This window comes from Oryzias melastigma, linkage group LG13 (assembly GCF_002922805.2).
Source record: "Oryzias melastigma strain HK-1 linkage group LG13, ASM292280v2, whole genome shotgun sequence".
NCBI classification, from domain to species: Eukaryota; Metazoa; Chordata; class Actinopteri; order Beloniformes; family Adrianichthyidae; genus Oryzias; species Oryzias melastigma.
In genome coordinates this window covers 7753192-7777619 of record NC_050524.1, presented here as the reverse complement: position 1 = coordinate 7777619, position 24428 = coordinate 7753192, and the positions used below count along the sequence as shown (strand labels likewise).

Here is a 24428-nt window from a genome sequence, read left to right as displayed (position 1 = left end):
GTATGTATATCATTGAACTCTGGAACAACAGCTGCAAAGCTAATGAGTGAACATCTACCACGAGATCTTGTTGTTTTGATAGAGCTGCCTAAACAAGGTTTGGTGTGCTGCCAACTAGCGGTCCAGAGTTTGAGCGGGAAACAAAAGCAAGACGCTGACAATATGTTAGCTTATAAATGCTGATATTAATATTGTTTTGGTAGCATTTGAATGATGCAAGTATTGCCTGATCAAATATCCCGATATTCCATAGAATCGATTTTCTTCCCTAAATTCTACTGATTATGCCGTTTGTAGCCAAAATCAGAAAAGCTGTGTGGTTTTCTAGGACATAGTATCTGCAGAGCGGCAGGAGTTCATTCCAAATCCACTTTAAGTTGAGGGTAGTTGGTGCAGAGTAAGCCTGCCCCCATTTCCTGTCATCCATCTGTTTATACCATTGATATAAACAGAATTGAACAAATTAATGTTGTGAAGTCACCAATATCTTCGGGTTGCAACAAAATGAAATTCAGTCTTTTTCCACGGCACAGATATCGCATGATTTCGCCGTTTTGGGACAAGATGAAGTTCGTAAGCAGTGATTTGTCCAAGAATCTGTCAAACGTTTGAGGTGGGGCCAATGAGCACCAAATGCTCTTATTGAGGCATCTGATTGGCCAGTTTATAACTTAAATAACTTGGGCTAAAGAAAACATATCATGAAAAAAATAGGTTTAGCAAGAACATATTAAAACGAGGCACCAGAGCAAGAACGGTTATTCTAACAAATATAATGACTAAGTCATAATTTATCTTTCAATCAAGTCTATGGGATTTTGGCTTTCTGGTCATTCCTGTTTGGAATGTGATGGGATGATCAGTCCAGTTCTCTTTATGTACTGTCTATGGTTTAAACGCTTTCTGGCTAGCTTACAGCCCCTCCAAACCCCACCCTAACAGTAGCGGTGCAACAAAAATGGCGAGCAATATTAGAGCTAACCTTGCGTACAATTTGGACGAGGAAAACATGGATCAAAACATCTACAGGTGGATGCATCAGAATGGAGCTTGTTGCCTGTCTAATGTATTTTCTTCATTGCAAATATGCTCTTTTTCAAACAGCATTTTTTTCGTCTGCTCCTGATTCCTAATTTGAATAAAGGAATACTCAGAAATGCAATTTAGAGCTAATTTTCATTCTAAATGTCCTCCATCTGATTAAAAAGGCACAATTGCATGTTGAATACACCAAAAGCACAATTTTCATCAAAGTGGGTCTTTAATTTGCTGCATTCCCCTTTTTGAAAAGATTTCTGCTTCGTGATGCTGCAATTTGTGCAGCAAAGACGATCTAAAAGAGGAGAGTTAATTGTGTCTGAGTAGAAGTCTGTTTTTATCAACGATGGTAATAAAACCACTTCACCAACTTCTCTTCTTCCATCTCGGTTCCTTAAAGACGAGGGTCGTCAGTTTAATAGCAATGCACAGCTCAATTCTTAACCATCTGCTTTCTCCTTTTTGATATTTTACTTTCTGTTTACTTTAGAAACAAAGCAGGCGTCCCCTCCTGTGCAGCAGGTCAAGAGCTTCCCAGATCATGTTTGTCAAAAAGCGCAAAAAAAAAAAAAAGAAAAAAGCGTCCAACTGCAAGATAAACGTTTTCCAAATGAGTGCCTAACTGCCAAACAGATTTATCTGGCACTAGGGTTCACTTGATGGTGCTGGTGGGGGGGGTGGGGTGGGGGGGGGGTTCTGGATGAATGTCTGTCGTGCCTGTGGAACCGAGATTTGGAAATATTCCGTTTTGTCTCTGGCATTTGGTGAAGCTGTGCTGTCACTCTGCAGAGGGAGCTGTGGAAGTGGTTCTTAAATGCTTTGGGGAGCCGTTCTTTAATTTCTCATCCTCGCTCGTTTGCAAAACAAATAAAACAAAGTCGGAATGAAGGCGGACGGATCAGACTGCAGGAGGGTGGAAATTCTTAAAAGTGGTCTCCATCTTTGTGTGTAATTTTCATAGACTTTTTTTTTTTTTATCTCAGTGAAAGAGAAACCGTAGCGGGATTATTGATTTTCATTCGTCCTTTTGCCTCGACTATTAACTGTGGATCAAATGACCTACTGACTCTGAAGGCGTGAATACCTGCAGCCTGATTAAAGCCGTGTGTGAGCAGCGAGGATATAATAGAGTCATTCGGTCTGTATTGTTTAAAGCAACATAAATCTTCCACATGCCTTTTTTTCAATTAGAAAAAAGGAAACATATAAATTCCTTTAAATAATGCTAAATAAATATTTTTAATCCGCCCACTCAAAGTCTTGTGATAAAATGACAATGCACGTTTACTAAGCCTGTGATGGAATGAAAAAGCCTGTCAAAACAAGAATCAAGTCATCAAATCTACCCAGTGGGCTGAGCAACAATGCCAATTTGGGAAAAGCCCTGCGGTGCTGTGCTCCGTGTTTTTTCCAGAGGACACCGTTTAACACCAAAGTGATTTAATAAAAACAACACGCAGCTCTCCGTAGTCCCGATTCTGTGTTTTTCTGAGTCCAATCGGCTTGGAAGCCACACAGATAAGAGGGCAAAGCATAATTCACTTGATTTTAGCTCTCACCGAGGCACCATGAAGCGCACGATAACAGTAAATCATCTGAAATAGGAATGGTACACTTTTTCTTCACATCTATTTGTTTTCAATCTATGGAACCACTGAGGCAGAAATAACTTTTTATCCTCAAGTGGGCAGGATAAAGCCGATATTATTGCATGATTATAGGATCACAGTGCTAATTCAATATGGTTCGAGATGCTTTGAGCCCCCCCCTGCTCCCCCTGATCCCACTCCCTCCCTCCTGTTGCCCTATTGTGTTGCTCACAGATGACTTGACATAATAAATAATATGCACTCATTCCAGCTATCCTCTCCTCCTTAACGACTTTCAAATGTCAGACTAAAAGAAGTTGAGCGTCAGTGTAACCTTTCACTGCCGCGGCGGAGAGGATCACTTATTAAAGGTTATTTCTTCTGCATAAACTGAACACTGGCAATGTTTAATCCCAGCATGTGTGTTTGATATTGATATTACATAATTTAAAGACTCACTCCAATTAAATGGTGTTTTTAGCATGTTCTTGTGGCATTTTTCCTCATGACGGAGGATGGATATCAAGAAAATTAGGATTGAAACTGCATTTCAGAGTAAGTAAAGTAATTCAAAAATAGACTGGTGTATGAGTAGGTGTTAAATGTTTCATATAATATTATGTACAGATGTGCATGTGTGCTTGCATATAACAAATTATTAAATGTAATTTATCATATGAATTTTAAAGGGGTGGGATGAAATACATTTGTACTTCCTCCCACTTCCTTTTAAGCAAGCTTTTGGAATTGTTCATGGTAGACAATTTATGCTATTTTTTTCCTTTTGCTCTTTTTTTATTAATCTATTCAAAAAGAAACAATAAAAAAAATAAAACATTTTATGTTCGAAGTTTTCAAGGAAGGAGATTTTAGTTCAACTATAGGCCAGTTTACTGGTGTTAGTGTTTATTTTTGCTTTCTTTTTCAATTTAACATTTTAAGGTTTATTTTTACTAAATTTAGGCGCAAAAAGTACTTTTTGATTTAATTTCTGGGTTTTGGTTTCAGGGCTTGTTGCCTATTTCTGAATTATTTTACCAATATAGTTAAATAGAAGTTTAAACATATAGTTAAACAAAGTTAAAGCAAGAACCAATGCACTAAAACAAGTTTAGTGTGAAATGAAAGCAGGTTAATAAAATAAGAGGTAAAAGACTACATTTCTGCATTGTTTCATAAATATGCAGAAGAATGTTTTTATAAAGCACTTTTTACAGATAAAATCACAAATTGCTCCACAATGTGCAAGTAAAATCCAATAAAACTGATAACTAAATCTAAATTAGTAAGATACAGTAAAAATTAAAAACAACTAAAAGGCAACTTAAAGCTTATCTGAATAAAAATGTCTTTAGAAGCTTTTTAAAAGAATGAACAGAATCGAGGGTCAAAGGCAGGTCATTCCAGGGTCAAGGGACTACTGCTTTGGTCATACACTGACAAAAATGTATATGTCCATTTAAAGCTCTATAAGTTAAAGCTAAAATGTTATGTCAATTCTAAGTTTAACTGGCAGTCGATGTAAAGAGAATAAAACTGGAGTGAAATGCTCCCCTCTGGGCATAAAACAGTGTTGTAGAGATCACTAAAAGGCTTCTTGGCTCCATGCAAAAAAAGCTGCTGCATTCTCTGCATACCTTGAGGCAACTTCTGCAAACATGTAAGCGTTCCGCTTTCCTGGCACAAGGTACATGCTGGTGTCTCAATCTTGTCCCAAGAAAAGAGATTAGATGGACTGGTATTCCCTGTGCTAGAGCACCTTTTATGCTAGATCATTGAACTCTTCACCAAGGCGGTTTGTTCTTGTTGCCACATCTTAAAGTAGCCAGTCAGGGTAGGACGATGCTACCCAGGATTCCTAGCAACCTCAGCTACTATTGAAGGTATTCGTTCACTCTCATATCAATTCCTTCCACTGTCGAGATTGGAAATACATGTACCAGCAATGGCCACTATATCCTGATACAGCTAGGCTTTGAACTTCCCAACAAGACCGGACTTGTCCCTCCACTTGTTCTTTTGTTGCCCTTATGGAAGCTGCATACTTCAAAGAGCGGTAAACGGTTTTTCCAAGACTTTATAGAAGCTTTTATGTAATTGATGGAATCTTGGTCCTTCCTAGCAAGAAGTTGACCAGTATTTTTCTGGTTTAAACTATGTCCTCCCCAAGCCATGGAGGATCTATCTGCAGCCTGGGACTGACACTCGTTACTGTTAGGCGCATAGATTCTAGACTTGGCTTTACGAGCTTTTTATTATACCTTCACATTCATGGCTTGGCAAAAAAAAAAAAAAAGAAAAATCACTGATCCGGTGCGTTGAAAGATTGAAAACTAAGTTTTGATTCTACCCAATGTGAGCTTCATCGTGAAATTGTTGTAAAAACCTACAGTCTGGATCCTGATACTGTTTAAAATTTGGTGTCTCCACTAGCTCCATTAATTGAGTTGGTCCAGAATCTATACTCTTTTGTCAGATTTCTATAGTCAGACAATATAGGTTTAAAGTTTTTTTTTTAATCTCAAATAATAAGCTTAAATATTTAGCTTTCTTGGTTTTACCCTGGATAGATATACAAGCAAAACAAAGGACAATATTTGGATAAAAACACTGATGTTTCTGCAGGTTACAGCGTTTATTGAATTAATCATTTCTCGATTGTACACGATGGCAGTGAATCAGTTCTATCCATAGATAAATATAAGATAGACAAACCATGCATTTGTCTTTGGCTCATTTTCTAGTCAGGATTTCATTGACCTACTAACCCTATAGAAAACGGGAAGGGTAAAAAGGTCGGGACACTCCCAGAAAGGACCTAATGATTGATGATCACATGTCAATCAAAAGTCCACACCCACAATTAATGCTAATACGATGGGATTTATATACATTCAGCTGTAAACAGTTGTTTTAAACACCAGAATGATTGCAGAAAATAAAGTGTTGGACCCTCAGGGAAGGTGTTTGTTGGGAAGCTGGGCTGTACTTTATATTGGAGTGATTGCGGATTGCATTTCCCTGTTTTTTTCGGTTGAGAAACTCAGATTCAGATTCTTCATTTGTCATTCATGCACAGCAGTAGAGATGCAACACCGACCAAGATTACATTGCTATAGATATCTAGATATCACAGTAAATAAACGGAGCACACAGGCAGGTCAAAAACTGGCCAATAAGGCAGACGCAATTTAAATAGGAACTATAAATACGACTGTACAAGAGATTTTGTGCAAAATGAGATTTTTCTATGTGCAAGGTAAAAGGAAAACAGAGATAGACATTGGGGGATGGTAATCGAATAGCTAGAACATTTTAAATGGGTGTGGGGGAGGGGCTGCAGAGTTTCATTAAGGTTCCTTTTAATAATATTAAATTCACAGTTCTTTTAGCTGATGTGCAAATGCTTGAAGATGCTTGTATTAAAGATTTCATCTTTATCAATAATCATACTAATATTGAATTGGGGGTAAGTGAGGGCGGAAACTTTTAGCCTGCCACCCCTTGCCCCCCTTAGCTCCGCCCCTGGTGGCTGAAAATGGGTTTATATATTAATTTAACTGAATTTGAAGTAGCGAATTAACTTATACTTAAGCTAGACCAGAGAAATATTCTATAGTTTTACTGAAATGTACATCAAATATTCTCTACGCTCAGTTTGGTCGGAGCACAAATCTTCTTCCAGTTTAACGGTTTATCAGTTCTTGGTAAGCTAATTAGAAAAAATGCTAACGACCTCTAATGGGAGTAATGGAGTAAAAACAATGTGTCTCAGTAAACCGATTCCCTTCATGCACGTCTAGCTCAGCAGTGTAAAGAAGCTTCCACACTTTAAAAGTGAACTGTTGCTCTTTGTGGATAAAAATGTATTTTTTTCTTCAGTTTTTGTAGTTACTTATTCTCCATGGTTGGGTCTACTTTAACTGCCTTTTCAAAAGGCTGGAGTATGGGGCCTCACGTCCCGCCGAGTCCCTCTCTTGCAGACTGGTTTTTAATCTACACCCCCACAAAGAAATCCAGGGAATGAGAGTGACCTGTTGGTTTAGGGACTGCAGGGATTTTTCGGGGAGGCCTGCTCATACTCAGTCCAGCCCAGTCCCCGAGGGTGAAAAGCCAGGCGTGGTGTGCGTCCTTACAGAAGGCGTGAAAGCATTGAGGTGGGACTTTAAACACAGGCTGTGGAGTACTTTGTCCACTTGGCAGTGGGAGTCAGTTTCTGCTCCATCCCCGAAGCGTTGGCTTTGTCTTTTGAAAGGAGGCTCTTTGTGTTTGTGCTGTGAAGCTGCTCACATGATGAGCCTCGGTACTGTCAGGGAGGCATGCTGATGTCTGGCAGCGCTGTGTGGAGGACACTAAAACATTCATTGCATATTTGGATGCCATAAAACATGAGTATTACGCCAAACATTCCCAGTCCTTTGATATCCCCCAGAAGGCCTTGGCTTTTACATGCTTACAGTTCATTATAAGGAGTAATTAAGGGGAGGCATGCCCTGCTTTAAGGTAAATGCAGGCTTTTGGACACGTGGCGTGTTGCATACTTCTTCTCTATCAGGCGTTGTCAGTGGGAGGAGGGCGCAGCTCACATCTGACATGACCCAGTTAGTTAAGAGCCACACTTTTAGGACCCCATAAAGTACCCTGAGGAGGAGTTTTAGATCTTTTGTCTTCGCTCTTCTCATCTAACATTTCTTTACTGCTGATGGGAAAAAATATGAAATTATCTCTAAATGAAATATGCCTTCTTATATCATGTTGGTGCATGTAAAATGTTCACTTAATTCGACTTTTAAAAGAATAAAGTATTTCTCCTGATACATTGAGTTCTTTGCCAGCAGCTCTAACTTTTACTATTAATAATAAAGTATTGCTAGATATTTAAAGGAATGGATAGCTGCTGTTGAGGTAGAAAAGCAGCAAAAAAGATTTCTGCGAGTGGAAAACCTTGATACAAAGAGAGACTGAAACCACTCATTTCACTGTTTACATGCTTTGGATTCCTGCACTATCTGATCTCATGGGCGCTTTGATTTACACAGTAAGTGATGCCGAAGTCTGTCACACTCTGTTATGAATCTATTGCACAGATTTAGTCTTTTTTTTCCTTCCCTTTGTGAGTATGGTTTATCCCTGAAAAAGAAAGAGAAGCCTTCATGTGAAAAGCTCGTCCTATCTGAAGAACACTCTCTACTGAAAGTCTTTTGCAGCGCATTTAGCAGAGCCCTTTTCTTGCTTATGCAATTTGCACTCATGAGTCGCGGACCTAAAGCTGTTTTGACCAGTGTTTAATGAAGCAGAAGTTCATTTTGCTCAGTGTAATTGGTGTGTTTATTAATTGCTGGTTTTACTTGGAAACTGCGTGACAAATGAATGGTGTGATTAGATAAGACCAGCTCGTAACCGAGTGCCTGTAGCAAAAGCCCCACACAGATCAATGAAACACAAACTGCCGGTTGCTGGCGGCGCCGCCAATGACTGATTGGAGAACATGGAAAGAAATTAAACTGTGTTACAAGAAAGCAGCAAGGAAGCAGGAGATTTTCTGTCTTTCTTTGGTTTGTTTTTATGTATTTAAACGTGAGAACAGTATTATTGACAGCAGCTTTTCTAACAATTTACTAAAGTGTTTTGTTTTTAAGCTGATAAATTGAATCGATTCTCACCTGAGAAAATGCAAATTCACAAATTGATTTTCTCTTAAGGTCATTTGAGTATTTTTTCAGACAAAAAAAAAACATATTCTGCAAGTTTTTGATGTACGAATTCAAAATTCTATGAAAAACTAATCATCCTGTGATCAATTTAAAGTGTTCCCAGTCATCTTATAATAACAATGATGCAGTTTTTAGCCAAAATCAAAAAAATCTGTCATTTTCTAGAACGTAGTTTTATTAGAAATGATCCCTTTGACTTGTGGGCAGGACTGCTGGCATGGAGCAACCCCAACTCCCCTTCCCGTCACCCATAACAGAGAGCTCTCTACTTGCTCTCCCACTAACTTACAACCCCCAACCTAACATAACTGCTGCCACAAAAATAGCAAGCTAGATGCCATCTTAGACAAGGAAAACAAAGACGTCATCTAAAGTAGCTAACAAGCTAACAAAAACCAAACAATACATCATATTTGGAAAGTTTCTTCAGGGAAAGGAAACCGAAGAAGAGTCTTCAATTTCAAAGAACAATTAAGCCGCTTTTTACAGGAAAAACTGGGAGTTTTCCTCGACATACAGAATTATTGAGACAGTTGTTGTCTTGTAGAAGAAGTCGACAAACTGTTGTTTCATACACGCAGATAAAGTTGGAGACACAGTGGATTCACATTTAGATTATGCTTAGAAAATACCAGTTTTACGACGGTTGTCTTTTATTTTGCTTTATTTATCCATCATCTTAAAAGTCATACATAGCTGAAGCTAGCTTGCGGTTGTTAGCCTCCACTTTGACGGATCTTAATCATAAAGTTCAAACCAGCCACAAACATTTTACGTGGAATAAAGATTTAATCAAATAAAGTTGCTGATTTGTGGAAACTTGAAAAAGGGACATTTGAGAATTTTCCTACATTAAGGCTGAATTAGGTAGACATCCGTTCAGAAACTTTAGCACAAAAAATGTTCCTGTGTGTTGAAAAAACTACCCAATAAATGAGGATTTATGTAAAGACAAAATATGATCAATCTTTTTGCCCTGATAGATAATTGGACCCTGGATTGAGAGTTAAAATGACAAAAATAGTGTAATGTTTCCTTCATGAAATTTTTCCAATCAGAAATGACTTCTTCAGAAATGTCTTCATCATCTGTATAAAAAATATGCTATTTTTATTTTGTAAATAGATTTTTAGAAACCACAATCTTAAAAATGCCAACTTCTGTCCGGTTCAGACCGGTCCCTGAAAATATTCTCTAATTTAAACCAAAAAAAGGTTGGAGACCACTGCTCTACATAACAAATACGCTTATTTCCAAACTGCATTTTTTTAATCTACTTCTGATTCACACGGATTTGAATAAGGAAATACTTAGAAATGCAATTTTGAGCTAAATTTTCTACATCTTACAAAAAAAGCCTCAAAAACATGTAAAAAAAAACATCAAGAACAGTTTTTTCCTCATTTTGGTCACTAATAAAAATTCCACCCTTGCTCAGTTTATATCAAATGTTTTAACAGCTTTTCTGTATCATTGTTTTAATAATGGAAGTTGAACAAATGAAAAATGTGCTGAATTGTAAATCAAATCTGGTTGTGAAGTTGTCCATCAAACATCTTCATTTTTTTAAGCATTGAAGCCCAGCCCTTTTATGCGTACCTATATACATTCACTCGCTGTGAAGGTTTGAAGGGATTTATCCAGCGCCTGTAAAGTCTGTTTGGATTTGACTGCCTGTAACAGGTGAGCAGCCAGCCACTGATTTTCTTTACCAGTCAAATTTCAGCACATTTCATCATGTTTGCGTTCCAAAATGGATTTCTTTAGCTAATTCGTGCAAAAGATGGACATGAAGGCAGCTGTGTCCACAACTGCATTCTCTGCTCCTGTATAGACATCAAACTTGCAGAATATTGAAAGAAAAACCTGCTTGCGAAACAGTTTTAAAGACGAATGACGTGTCTTTCCAACCGTTGTTGGGTGAAAATGAACAAACCTGATGACTACCATCCCAGCTGGGCAAATAGTGTTGGTTATCAAGTGCAGTCAGCTGTGAGACATGTTGTTGGCAACCATTTGCAATGCGCGACACGGAAATTAAAAATTCTTCCCTTGTTGGCTTTTATTCAAGGATACAGCTTTCGCAGTGTGTGCTTGTTTATTTGAAGGAGATGAGAACAGGGTTTGTATAAAAGAGCTGATTTGGGAAATCCCTTTAAGTCAGAGGATTTTTTTTTTAAACGAGAACAGCCAAGATTTGACTTAAAAGGAGAATATTTCTGCCAGATATGGTTTCTAGAAATTCAAGTAGGTGTTTTGGAAGGAGCTGAATCATAGAATATAGGGTGCTAAAAGGTTTAGAGCTCTCCAAAAAACATGTGAAGAGCAAGAACAGAAAAAAAAAACATCATAAATGTGGTTTTAAATTTTTAGAGCGTGGAAATATCTCACATTAATCTAAAGTGTTATATCTTGAAATCACAAATTGAGTCTGGTGATGTAAAACAGCAACATTTCTGATTAATTAAATCTACTGATCTGAAAAAATCAACCATGTTGATCCCATCCCCAAATAAGAAATATTGTATAGAAGTTGTTGTAAAATGTACAAATTCTGCAATTTAAGTTAACTCTTTAAAGCCACTACATCAAAGAATTGACAGAAAATATATATATTTTTTTATTTGTTAAACCCTTTCAAGAAATCCACAAAAATAAAAATTCCAATATCACTTTTTATGGGATAAAAATAGTATAAATTATTATACATTGGAGGATTAAGTACGTTTCTGTTCACAACAATAATAAGATCCAAAAATATTGACATGAGTGTTCACAAAAAAAAAAGCTCCTTATTTATCAGCTGTCTCAATTTAATCCACATATTTTACTATGGTGTGACTGAATTATGACTCAAAAAACTTTTATGTAAAAAAATAACTATCAACTCATTTTGCTTTCTTTCAATACAGCAAATTGTCATTTCAAAAACTGAACAACAATAGATTAGTGATTATAAACCAAAGAGTTATGGAAACTAAAAAGTTTTCTCACCAGAAGTGTTTCTGAGAGTTCATGGAAGAAGCAGCAATTTTGAAATGTCCAGATAAAAATCCTTCTACTGCCCCTAGTGGAATGACAGTGCACTACAGGAGAGAAATCGTACTGTATTTACCGCACAAAAAGGCGCTCCTGCTCTAAAGTGGTCATTGTTTTAAAAGAATTGAGGCTTTATACAAGCTTTATACACCTTTTTTAAAGTGTACTTACTATAATGTTAATTCCTAACAAAAAACAACCTAAAGCGGTATTTTGATCCATTCACGTATTTCTGAGTATTCCCAAAGCCCTGTTCTCTGAACACCAGCCCCTCAAATCTACAAAAATGAGTGATTCCTACATTTATGCGTATGAAAGTGAGGAACAGCCTCTTCCAAGAAGCGTCTGCGCTCCCAGCACCGCCCCCAGGCTAACACACACTTTCTCAGCGGAACTAGCGGTGACTGGCAAAACATTTTAAAGGCACAAATGTGCACATCCATCTTTGCTAAAGTTGTTTGTTTTCGTGGGTGAAACACAGACGAGGCCGACTCTTGGCTTACATCATGAAATGAGCGGCACCCGTATGTAGGCGGAGCCTTAGAGATCGAGGCGTCTTACTTCCGGGTATATAAATAAACTCACAAAAATAACTTGTATTTCATCTGAATATTGTTCTTTAGTGTGCCAAAGGGGATATATTATCATATAGTTTACTGAAAAATACTGTTGCAAATTATATACAATGGGTTTTAATTATGCTAACAAAATAGAGATCTCAGAAATCCATTTATGAAATATGGTACTTGGTTGTATAGGGTTAAAACAAAAGTGACCTGTCACAGTTTTTTGTACATTTCCCTCCTATATACAGCCTACAGCGATGCTCAGATTGGTGGATAAGAAATCATGGGTGCCTCACATGAATATGACCAAACATCTCAGCTGTGTTCACAGTGGTTTGACCTTTTCTAGCAGCAAATAGCAGAAAGAGGAGGGGGAATGTGTTGAGGAAGATTCTGAAGTCAGAGGCTGTTTGTCTCAGAGTTTTTCCTTTCTTTCTGCCCTACATTCACTTCCACACTGGCAGAATTAAAACTAGACAAAAGAGTGCCGAATTGCAAATCTTCTGGGAGGTTAAAGTTATATTGATTAAACGCAACGCTTGATAGAAAACCGCTGAACAGACTATCGACAAAGTGACACTGAATGCCAGTCAGATGCAGCAGCATATATTTAAATGCCTCACTGTGTGCATCTCACATCAAACAACTCCATTTAAATCACTTGTTTGTTTTTTTGCATATCACTCAGTTCTCTTTTTCGATAAAACTCCCATCTGGGTTGTAGAGGAAAACCAAACTTTACTGAAGCAGCCGGTCTGATCCAAGTCAGAGAGGATCTAAACCCGATAAGAGAAGCTCCCATGCAAGTGTGAGTTGTGTTTTAAGTGAAGTGGCGGACATGTCTGCACATGCTCCGAGGATCTGAGTCACCGTCGAGCCTCGAAGTGACACTGAACCCACGGCGAGGATTGGATTATTTAAAGCTCAGAAAAGTAAACATAGAAGGGTGGGGGGTGCGAATAACAATGAGGTTAGCACATATTAGCATGCTGACAATCGCTTTAAATCAATACACTCCTTTCATGACAATTTCCTTGTTCCTCGCCAACATTCGCAGGTGAGAGACAGAATAAGGGCGTTATTTTGATGCGTTCTTGGTGAACGTTTCCATGTCTCTGGTGGTGGGAATGTCTTACATCAAGCATGCTCATTCAGGCACAACCCCACTCCCGATTCCCTGGCCACCAAAAATTCACTCCAGCTTCTGCGGCAGCCTTTTTTCTTTTTTTCCCTCCCTGCCCTCTTTGGCCCCTTGAATGATAACCTTGAATGGCATTGTCTCGGGCTATGAAGGAGGGTAAAGAAATTCCTCTGGTCTTGACAGAGAGCAAGAAGGCTTGACAAAAGGCATCAGTATTCCACAAATCAGAGAGTGTGGGAGAATATGAAAAGAGGGCTTTTCATTCAGGTAAAAGACAAAAAAAAAAAAGAACGGGGACCGATCGCTCAGTCCTGCTGGAATACAACTCGTCTTCTTTTGCTTTTCAAAGCAGCAAAAATCCGCTTTCAACACTGAGCTCGACTACAATGATGAAATCTGAGGCAATGAGAGGCAGCATAAAGATCACTATATTAGAACTGAATTTGCGGTTCAGAACACAGATATATGTGGGGCTGATTGCATTTGGTTAACTCTCACCCTGCAGTTCACACTGTTCTTTCAAAGCAGCCTTTAGGCCGGAGATGCTATTAATGGCCACATGGAGATCAATTGAAACTTGATCTGTGAATGAGCTGCTGCTTGGATTCTCCATTCAACTCCCCATGTGACCTTTTCGTCTGCCTCCTCACCTCCTTTGACTCTGGATGTAAATGATCAACCCCGAAAGGAGAAGTCTGAGTATTGGAAAGCAAAACCAAAGTTAAAGAGTCACTACTGTAATCCTTTGATGTATTGTAAAGGCGGTCTTATAATTATGATTATACCATTTTTAGCCAAAATCAAAGACCTAATTTCTTCAGAAAGGCTGTAGTTCTCCTTCCCATCGTTTTACACGCTCTCCCACTAGCTTACAGTCCCTCACAACCCCAACCTAACATCACCAGTGCAACAAAAATGGCGAGGAATATCGTAGTTATCCATCCATAAAGTTTTGGGCTAAAATTCCAGCTCATACAAGGAAAAATAAAACGTTAGTGGATCTAGTCGTCTACCAGTGAATGCATCAGAATGGAGCGGAGCAGGGAGCTTGTCTCTTGTCCTTGTAGCTTTTCGTCTCCTTAAACATTTTTACTACCAGAATAACTTCAGTCGGTGACGTCACCTGCGACTGGAATGTTACGCCAGTGCGATCGCTTCCAAATTGAGTCATTTAACTTGAATTTATTTCAGCGATTAGACTATGCAACTACACAGATAACCGTCCAAAATACATATTTTTAACACTGAAAATAATGAAAACTTACTGAAGAGGTTGGGAAACATCAAACTGCATGAACAGAAACAGAGAACTGACAACTAGACAGAAAACAGAGCAAATTACTGGAAAAATGTGTCTTTTTTCTCCCCTGATTTAATGGGAACAGCCAGCACGTCAAAAAAAGTTACTTTACTGCAACTTTGACCAAAAAAAGCGTAAAAAATTAGAAAATAAAGGAAAAAGAAAAAAAAAAGACGAGTTGGGGACACCCAAAACATCAAAAAGTAACTCGGAGAAGGCCCTGACCATACGTCCATATGTGATGAGGGAGTGAGAATGCTTTAGATTCACCACAATTTGAATAAATAAATACTCAGAAATGCAATTTAAAATTAATATTCTTTATATATACCCTCAATCATTAGAGAAATGCCACAAGAACATGTTAAAAACATTAATTTTCATTGGAGTGTGTCTTTGATACAGAAAAAAAAAAGTCTGGCTCCCAGACATTGGTATGCATCCAACATTCTGAACCTAAATCTTAATTGAAGCTTCTACAAAAGAAGTGGCTCGTCTGTGTCTTTATGAACCAACTGACTCTGGCAGATTTCTCACATAATATTTTTATTGTGAGGGAATGTTTTCATCCATCTGCTCAGTCGCGTCATGGAGCCGCTGCTCAGCCTCTAAAACTCTCTTGTGTTGATATTCAGCAAATTTGCACACGCTCTTGTAACAATTTCATCATGAGACCACCATCTGCTTGGAGCAAAAGCAACTTGTTCAAGTCGTCTGAAAAAGAAGATTTCTTGTATGTGCTGTTGGAGAAACTAACCCGAGGCTTTTCAAAGTAATTTTTGACTGAAGATTTCAAACAAAAATTCGTTGCTGTTGAAAGATTCTTGCTGTAATCTTTCTTTTATTAGAAGAAGAAAACATTCACCTTTCTTCTTTTATATGCAGATAAAGTATTGATACACATTTGCTAAATATTAGAACTCTCACATAGAAAATCTCAAATGTTTAGCCTTAGTCAATGCAGGTTGTTTGAGCCTATAGAGGGGCGTAGAGAAGAGTGGCCACATTTCATTGAGACTCGTACGATACAAGATGCAGACATTTATGACCTACAGATTATGCTGGTGTCCTTATGCCACACTATATAGCAAGGTGTGCACACCACACTTGAATGCCACACACGGGGTGTGTACATGATACACAAGGACGCCCACACAAAGTATACTCTGATTGTTCAATTTCTTAAATTCTAACAGGTAAGAAGTGCGGCTGGATGGCTCAGTTGGCTGTGTATACGACTGCCGCATGGGAAACCGGAGTTTTTAACTCAACTCAGAGGTTAACTTTTATGTGGGTTATTTTAATTCAGGAAAAAAACATAAATTGAGTTCTTGTAAAGCAGGGACAGAGTCTTTTGGATCCATGTGCAAACCTTTTACTGAAGTAGAGCATGGGCAAGACATAAGTCGAAATACAGGCAAAGGTCAAAATCACAAGGGTGAGGCAGATTAACGAGAAAACAGGCAAAGGTCAAGGCACAGAGGAGGTAACTAGGAATAATATAGCTCAGAATGTCCGCTAGGCAAAACAAGACTTCGCAAAATAGAAGTGGCTGGTGGTTGTTTAAATGCTGGAGGGTGCTGATGAGCTGATGGTGATCAGCTGTGCTGGATGGAAGGTGGCTGATGGGACTTGTAGTGAGGCAGTGGAGGTTAAAACTCTGTCGAGGGCTCCCTCTGGTGGACCGAAGTGAGGGCTGACGGTTGAATCATGACAGTTCTAATTAAATCATTATATTTAAAAAAAACTAGTATTGCTCCAAAAAGTAACCTAAAAATACACCCAACATGAATAACCCAAGAATCTGGTTGATTTTTTAGGAGTGTATGTATTGTGAAAAATCCCATAATTCCCACCTGAGTTAATTATTCATGCAAATGGAATAAAAAAGTACACTCATGTTATCATTTTTCCTTTTTTTGAACTTTTAAATAAAATAAAAAAATTAGCAAAAACATCAGTTAAGATTTGAAGTCAGGAGGATTAACTATTGATGGTTGTCACCTTTAAATGACACAAATTCCCCAAAGTCTGTTTGCTCACATTAGAACCTGTCAGTGTTGTCTTCGATTATAATAAAGAGACAGAAAACATCTGCTGACATCAGCACGCCTGCAGACTGGAGGTCTAAAGGTAGCCGCCCTCCGAGAGCTTCACGGTTCAAACAGCTTGGCTTAACAAACCGAACGAGCCTCTTTTTCTCAAAGAAATCTTTTTCCCACATCCCCATCTTCCTCCTCCTGCTTTCAATAACCCACATAGCGAGTGTGGAGGATGGGATTTGATGGAATTAACTATCCTGGGAGGGGGAAAAAAATTAAATTCATCAAATAGATAAAACGCCCCGAAGAGAAACCTCATTTGATGCAAGCGGTGACTTAGCGACGCGTTTGTATTTTTATTCATTTGCCGCCACAAACATTTGGGTTATGCAACAACTTACCTAACAATGATACAGTGAAATATGAGCACTTTCGCTGATTTCACTGACTAAACTGTAAAAGCTTTGCAGGTTTTTTTACATTTGCACAATGTAAAATCACAGTTTTTGTGTTTGTTTTTTTTTTTTTGTCCGTGGTCTCTCTTACACCTGCTGGTGGCGATTGTTTTCAGAGGATTTATTCAGAAGTATTTACACCCGCCTCAAGCTGTTCAAGTGGGAAGGCTGGGGCTCTCTAAATCTTGACTTTAGCAAATGAAAATGTTCCGCCGTCGCTGCTTGCATTGCTAGATCTTTTCTAAAACAAAGCCACTTATTTCCCTCATTTTGCTGCAAAGAAATTTAGTTTTAACTTTTTTCTGCCGCTGTATCTCAGCCTCGCACTTGAAAGAGAATTTTAGATTTTAGTTGAATATTAATGAGGAATACATTATGGTGCTGGCACTGCATTACAGTCTTTACAGTTACAAATGTGAGTCTAAGCACGTTTGATAAAACTGTGGAAGAAACTGATTAAATACAAAAAAAGTAGATGCGCTTTTTTTAATGGATTTTGGCATGTTTTGCCGAATGATAGGTGTTAAAGTTAATCAGAGACGCCTTTTTTCTTGTTAAATGAGGGCTTTTATTGTTCCACTTCAGCCGTGCTGCTTCCTTAAGTAATTTTTCTAGGTCTGTCGCGGAGACTCATCGGAAATTCTCTTAAGGGTGTGTGGGAGCAATGACTGTCTTCACACATATTAAGAAGAATCCCTGGATGCCCTCTGATCCTCAGCTGGAATGACACAAACTTGGCCAGAGCTTCCTTTTTCTCGCTCTCATCAGCATGCCGGAGTTTCACCGAATTGATTTTTCCCCCCAGCAGCAGCAGCACCACAGAACTGCAGATAGAAACCAGTCGCCGTCCTTCTGGCTTCGGCGGCAGAAACACAGATGTCTTTTTTTTTCTTCTTCTCTTTTCCCCACCTCAGATGTTAGTCTGTTTGTCCAGCCAGTCTCCATTAGCATGTGGATTAATTCCCGCTCGTTATCAGTTGGAGATGTAATGAGGCAGCCCTGGATGGCGGGCCTAATCACCTTGGAAGGAAAAGGCTCTGCTGCCATCCTCACTTCCAAAAACTGATAGCAAGGCAGACGCATCAGAGGGGATTAAGCTAATGTGATGGCGGAGCCACCTACAAGGGGCCCCCACAGGGTATTTAAAAATAAAAAAATAAAAAAAAAACAGTCAATGTCATCCAAAGAATAACTTGTCAAGACCTGGCTATGGGCAAACATTGAGGATATTAATCCTTAATGTAATGGCCTCGACTAGATTTTACTCTTGTCTCTGTGAGCAGCTTTAAGAAAAACTATAAGTCCCTTTAATCACTGACATGAAGCAGTCCCTGGAGGATTTGCCGGAGTTTTTCAGCAATTATTGCTTACTGAAATATGCGTTGCCCGCGTGAGAAATTGCTGTGCTATTTGCATATGTTTGCAGCTCATTTGTAAGAGTTTTATGAGCTGCATGGAGGCTTTTTTGTTGCTGGAGGTGCTGTGGTACAGCGAGCATCCTTATATTCCTTTGACAGGTTTGTTCTTTATTAAGATGGATTATTTTTGAAGAGCCATTCAGATTATCTTTTGGTCAATTTTAAAAGTGTTCCCAGTGGTCTTAACAAAAAAAAAAACCTGTTATTTTCTGGGATTTATTTCCTGCAGAGCGGCAGAAAGTTTTGCAAAAAGTTTGGAGTTGCGCCCCACTTCCCATTGCTGAGGGCTCTCTGTTTAGACTTAGGTCACATATCCCATAATACCAACGACCTAAACGCAAGTTTTTCAGCAAAATTTGGCAGGTGGCAGCATTTGTAACCAGGAGGCAGCAGTTGGATTTTTACAAGCTGCACGGTGGCTGTGGAGGTTTTAAGAAAAAGTTAAGATGAAGCCGTGACCGGACGATTTTTATTGCATTATCAGTAGGGCTGGGTTGATAAAATCATTGAATCGATCTAAGCTTAATAGATCAATAATCGATTCTTAAAAGTAGGGATCGATCTAATGCATAAAGCGAAAGTCTGCTAGCTTGATGCTAACGTATTGTGGGATTTCCCATAGGACGGCTAATGCTAATGCTCACTCGACCATTGTTGACTAACTTAACATCTTTATCAACTCAGGCATGAATTTCTAAACTATTTTAAGGAAATATCTCTTTAAGGTAACCATTTGTGCTCAATAATACATTTTTGCTCATTCTGTCTTCTTCTTCTGGATTAAGATGTAATGCTGTAGTGCGATCGCCACCTAGTGGCCAAACTGAAACACCCTCCATTAGAGGCAGAACAGTTACTCCATTCTGGACATTATTTGCAGTGCCTATCCTTAATTGCCAGTATCAACTTTAAGCCCAGCCCTGGGCTGCATGGCGTTTTAGGGCAAAAAAATGGTTTGAGCCCCCTGTGGGGTCTAAGATTGCCAGAGATGGGGCTCAAACCGGACACCTCCGCATTTAAAAACTGACTGCGCCACCACTCAGCTAATATTCTACAGGAAAGTAAGGAGATTACAGCTGTTAAAGGTGTTGAAATAAAAAAATAAAAATAAAAAACGCTAAATTGCCAATTAAATTTGTCTTTTTTAACAAGAGACAGAAGGAAGGGAATTTTCAAGCAATTTTATGTAGGTAAAACAGACAAACCACTGCTTTGACCCCGTGTTTCCTCCTCTTCCTTTTTTCATCCTTAAAGTTTTAAAGAAGCACGAACAGTGACAACACCGCGCGGCCCTCTTCTCCCTACAACCCAGCTTAAGCAGCAGCAGGAACAGGAAGGGAGGGGTACTGCACTAAAGAGTTATTAATTACATCAAGCTTTTATGTTATTTTATTTACATTTTTAAATCATTATTTTTTATTTTTTACATGAAATGAGTGGTATGTCAAACTGTTTAACAAAAACGAAAAAGAAAAAAAATATATATAAATAATCATTGTGATTTGGCGTCTCCTTCAGCTGATGGCATCCTAGGCGGCTGCCTAGATCGCCTATGCCCAGGGCCGGCCCTGATTAGCTTTGATATTTTTGGAGGTCGCATAGTTACAGTCCAGTGACAGGCGGATAGCACGATAACTGACTGATAGTAGAGTCTTCAAGGTCCCAAAAATCGTCTGATGATCGGGCAATTTCCGACTGCCACACCCTGTCCCCCGTGCTGCTGTCCCACTGCCACCAGGTCCGTGTCAAGGGCTGTTGACACGGACCTGGGGCCAGGCGATGACGTGTGGGTCCAAATGGGGAGACGGCATGGATGATGCACAAAACTCATCATGGAGTTGATAGCGCCCCAGCGTCTCTAAAACCTGCATATTGATGAATTGTCATTGATGCTGAGAAGAATACAAAGAAAACAGAACATTGTGCTTTCTTGGGAGGCATGTTGTCTAAAAATGTGAAAATTGGTTTGATATGAATGGTCACCATCCAGAGATATTTAGAACATCATCCAGTAAGAGCGTCTGCTGGCTGCCACCACCAAACTTTTTGCTCCTGGTTCTCAATTTGAATAAAGAAATCCTTGTAAATGCAATTTTAATCATATTTTTCTTTATATATGTCCTCCATCATCATAAAAATGCAACATGTTAAAAATATCATTTTCATTGGAGTGGGTCTTTAAAAGTTGTGATAAAAAATAAATATGTTTTTTTATCTGACAAAAATGAGTTCTACCTTGCTTTGTGTGAAGAATAAACAATGAAAAGAAAGGAAAAAGCAGCACGCTGCTTTGCATTTTTATTCACATTATCAAAAAGATTATGAAATAATAAAAGCCCGCAGAGATCTGCAAACAATTCCAACCGTCCTCAAGGAGCTTCATTATAATAGTTTGTCCTCGCTGCAGGTTTTCACTCACAGATCGCGTCTCCTCGGCCTCCAGCTTTATTTTATTAAGCTGGCCGACCCTCTGTGATTGCTGCGGCTCCCCTAATGCCTCCTTTCATCTCGTCCTCAGGTCTGCTCATTGGGTCAGGCTGCGCTCTGTATCCCCTGGGATGGGACAGCGAGGAGGTACGGCAGACCTGCAACAACAGCTCGGACCAGTTCAAGCTGGGTAAGGTTTCATCACGCGTGGATTCTTTTGAGTTTGTCGGGATGTTTTTGCTCGCGGAGATGAAGGGAACAATAAAGGAGCGCCTGACACCTTCCTCTGAAAAACAGACACCAATCTCTGCTGCTGTCACTTATGACAGAGCCAGGATTTCTTGGCTTTTAAAATGCATGATAAAAGTCAACCGATCCTGTGGTAGCTGGCGAGCGCGGTATAGCAATAAATATGTGCTGAGAATACCTAGGAGCTGGATGTGTGCTCTGTATGCAGCTGGCATTATCAGGACTATCTCACTGACTGTAATATGCTGCTTTATCAGACACCGGGGGAGTAGGCGAGTCTTCATGCTGCAGCTGCTCCGTTTATTAAAACCACCCCAAAATTAATAGATTTTTTTTTCAATTCTCCTTAAATCAGCAGTAAATAAGGAAACAAATATTTGGTCTGTGTACATTTCAAAAGAAAAACCTGAAATTTCTTGTAAACACGGATGTTTTTTTTTTTAACTGTTATTTTGTTGACATTTTTAGCAGAAGATCTCCAAAGAGGCTAAAATTGCAGTTTAAAATTACACATTTACTGCATTGACGGAAGGAGAATTATGCAAGTGCAAAAAGAAAAATAATTGCTTTAATAATCTGCAACCCAGGATTTCATTCTAAAATGTCAGAGGAACAAAAACTTTAATTGATTAAACACTATTTGATTCAAATGAACACTGGAATTGCTAATACTGCTTGGATAAAAAAATGTTAGGATAAAAATGAATGACATGAATGTGGAATCAGAACTTATAATGATTGTAATCAAGGCAACCTAAAACCCCCAGAGTTGAAGTTAACATTTTTAAAGGAATTGTAGGGAAATTGTAAAAAAATAGATAAATAATCACAGAAATCTCTCAAACTTCAGGAGACGAAGCAGGGAATGAAGCAAGTCAAGAAAAAATTAAAATTTAATTCATTTTTTACCCTTGTGCTATCCAAGGCACATTAACATTGTTAGTGGGGTCATTTAGGACCCACATGACAATTCACTGAACTTCTGTTTTTTTTTTTTTATTATTTATTTATTTTTTTCACTGACATCCATGGCAGACATAAACTTCTCTCCACCTTTGTCCACCTTTGTCATGGGAGGGATCACACCTCAATCCAAGGGTGGGGTCATCTGGACCCCAAAAGAGAGCACAGGTTAAGCTCTAACTGTTGTTTGCTTCTGGAGGTGGGCTCTTGTTGCTGCTCTTGTTGGACATCACATAAGAACTCCTCCTGATAGTGTGGAGATGCAGATTCTGGATTTCCTCCTTGACAGGATGAAACCAAGCAATTCCTCCTCCCCCAAAAAACCCCTCCAAAAATGGTGTTCCTGTGTCATTTTTCTAAAAATAAGGGACATATATAAGATTAAAATTGCATTTCGGAGTAATTTATGTTGTTTTATTTTGAATCTGGAGCACATGAAACAAAGGCAGATGGAAAAAGCTTGTTGGTGTGATGTATAAGCAACTACGGCAAGCCACAAGCTCACTGTTCTTCTCCATTCTGATGCATCCTCTAGCAATCAAATAGATCCATGAATGTCTTTGTCTTCCTTGTCTGAGCTGATATCTGGCTCAAAACCACACAGCTAGTTAGCTACAAGCTACTACTGTAAGCCAGTGGGTGTGGCTGCATTTTCTGTATGTGGAAGGAAATCGGTTTCACCCCTCTCCCGCATGCGCAAACCACACGTCACTTCCGCTAAAGCATTTTACGGTCTTCGGACGGTAACAACAATAATAACCTCGTAGGATGTTAATATAGCACTTAAAATGTTTATCACAGTGAAAACATTCACTTATTGTTGAAAAAACGAAAGGATAAAGACACGTTAAGGATCAGGACCTTACGATCTTGCAGTGACTACAAACGGACAACAAATGTTTTCTTCTTCTGCTGTTTTACATGACTGCAGTTTACTCCCTAAGCTAAGAGGATACAGCGCCACTTCAAAACACTTTATTTTCTCCGGTAATCCAAACACGTTATTAACAGTAACTCTGTGGCTTTTTTCGCACGGTAATTCAATCAGGAGAAGCTCTATGTTGTTGAGAAAAACATAAATTCTTGTGATCAAGGAGTTTTGCTGTTTGGAAATGACTCTGTCGCATAGTGGGCGAAGAGCGCAAGTGACGTGTGGTTCGCACCTGTGGGGTAAGCTGTGCAACCGATTTGCTTCCGCATACAGAAAATGCAGCGGCAGTGGGAGAACATGTGACAGGAAGTGGGGGTGGGCTTACTCCACCCACAAGTCAGAGGCCTATTTCTAATGAACTACTGCCGCTCTGCAGAAACCTAGAATCCTAGAAAACGACAAAGGCTTTTTAACTGTTTTTTTTTTTTTTTGGCTAAAAACATTATAATCATAATAAAAAAACCCACAGGGAATGCTTTGAAAATAGATCAAAAGATGATCAAAGTGAGACTATAAGGCTGAATTTTGTTTGAATAAATAAAAAAAGGCAGGTCAAAAACAGAAACAAGGTCAGAACACAAGCAGACGGCCTTCAAACCACAATGAAAACAAAGCTGGACATAGATGTCATGAATGCTAAGCAAACGTCCATCCAGCAAAGACTGATTGTGATGCAGGTACATATACACTCACAGACACAGGTGGAATTCATGAGGCAAAGTGCCAAACAAGGGACAGCAAACGCTTTCAAACTTAAAGACTTGATAAGACCAGAACATGACAAAATGGAAAACAATTGCTCACATCCATCGAATATATTCTATGTATATCCCCAGATGATAACTTTAGTCCACGGCAACATATCTGTGTTTAAATTGTGATCATCCACACTAAGATTCTGATAAATAATTCACATATAAACTAAAAATGTTGACTACAAAGAGCAGATTAACTTGGCTCTCGTGTCCAAATGGTAAAATTACAAAACAAATAAAGAAAAGTCTCTCAACTGACAGCATGAATTTCCACCATCTGCAATTTACCCCCAACGGAATTCCAGCGACTCCCAAAACACTGGCTCAACCAACTCATGTTGACTTGAAGAGGAAAGGAATTCAAACTCAGCTTGTCTTCTCACACAATGGCAGAAATTGACCAATTACACCCTTAAACAAAAGCCCTCGCAGTCAAATAATGACAACGGACCGGGGTGCAAGAAGCATTACAGCCGATCACTAAAACTAAACCAATTATGTATAATTACACAATATGAATTACACAGTATGAGAGAATGCAAACAAGTCCAGCAGCAGCGACTGCAGATCACAACGACGTAATGAGATTAGCCCCAGATAATTGATGTTAGGTGGGAACAGTGGCTTATTACATGCCAGACACGCCATGTTTTAAAGGGTGAAACATTTGTTATGCTGTTTTTGTTCAAATAAATATCATAATTGTGAACTTTGCAATTTTATGTTGTATCAAAAGGGAAGATGACCTACATAGATATATGTCCATCCATCCATCCATCTTCCTCCGCTTCATCCGGGACC

At 38.9% G+C, this 24428-nt stretch overlaps 1 protein-coding gene across 1 annotated transcript in view; it reads left to right on the top strand.

Moving 5' to 3' along the window:
* Positions 1-24428, top strand: part of LOC112149916 (LHFPL tetraspan subfamily member 6 protein) — a 73221-nt gene that overhangs the window by 40974 nt on the left and 7819 nt on the right. The window contains exon 3 of the mRNA XM_024277911.2: positions 20821-20919. Within this exon, the coding sequence (XP_024133679.1) occupies positions 20821-20919 (99 nt within the window). The remainder of the gene's footprint in view (positions 1-20820; positions 20920-24428) is intronic.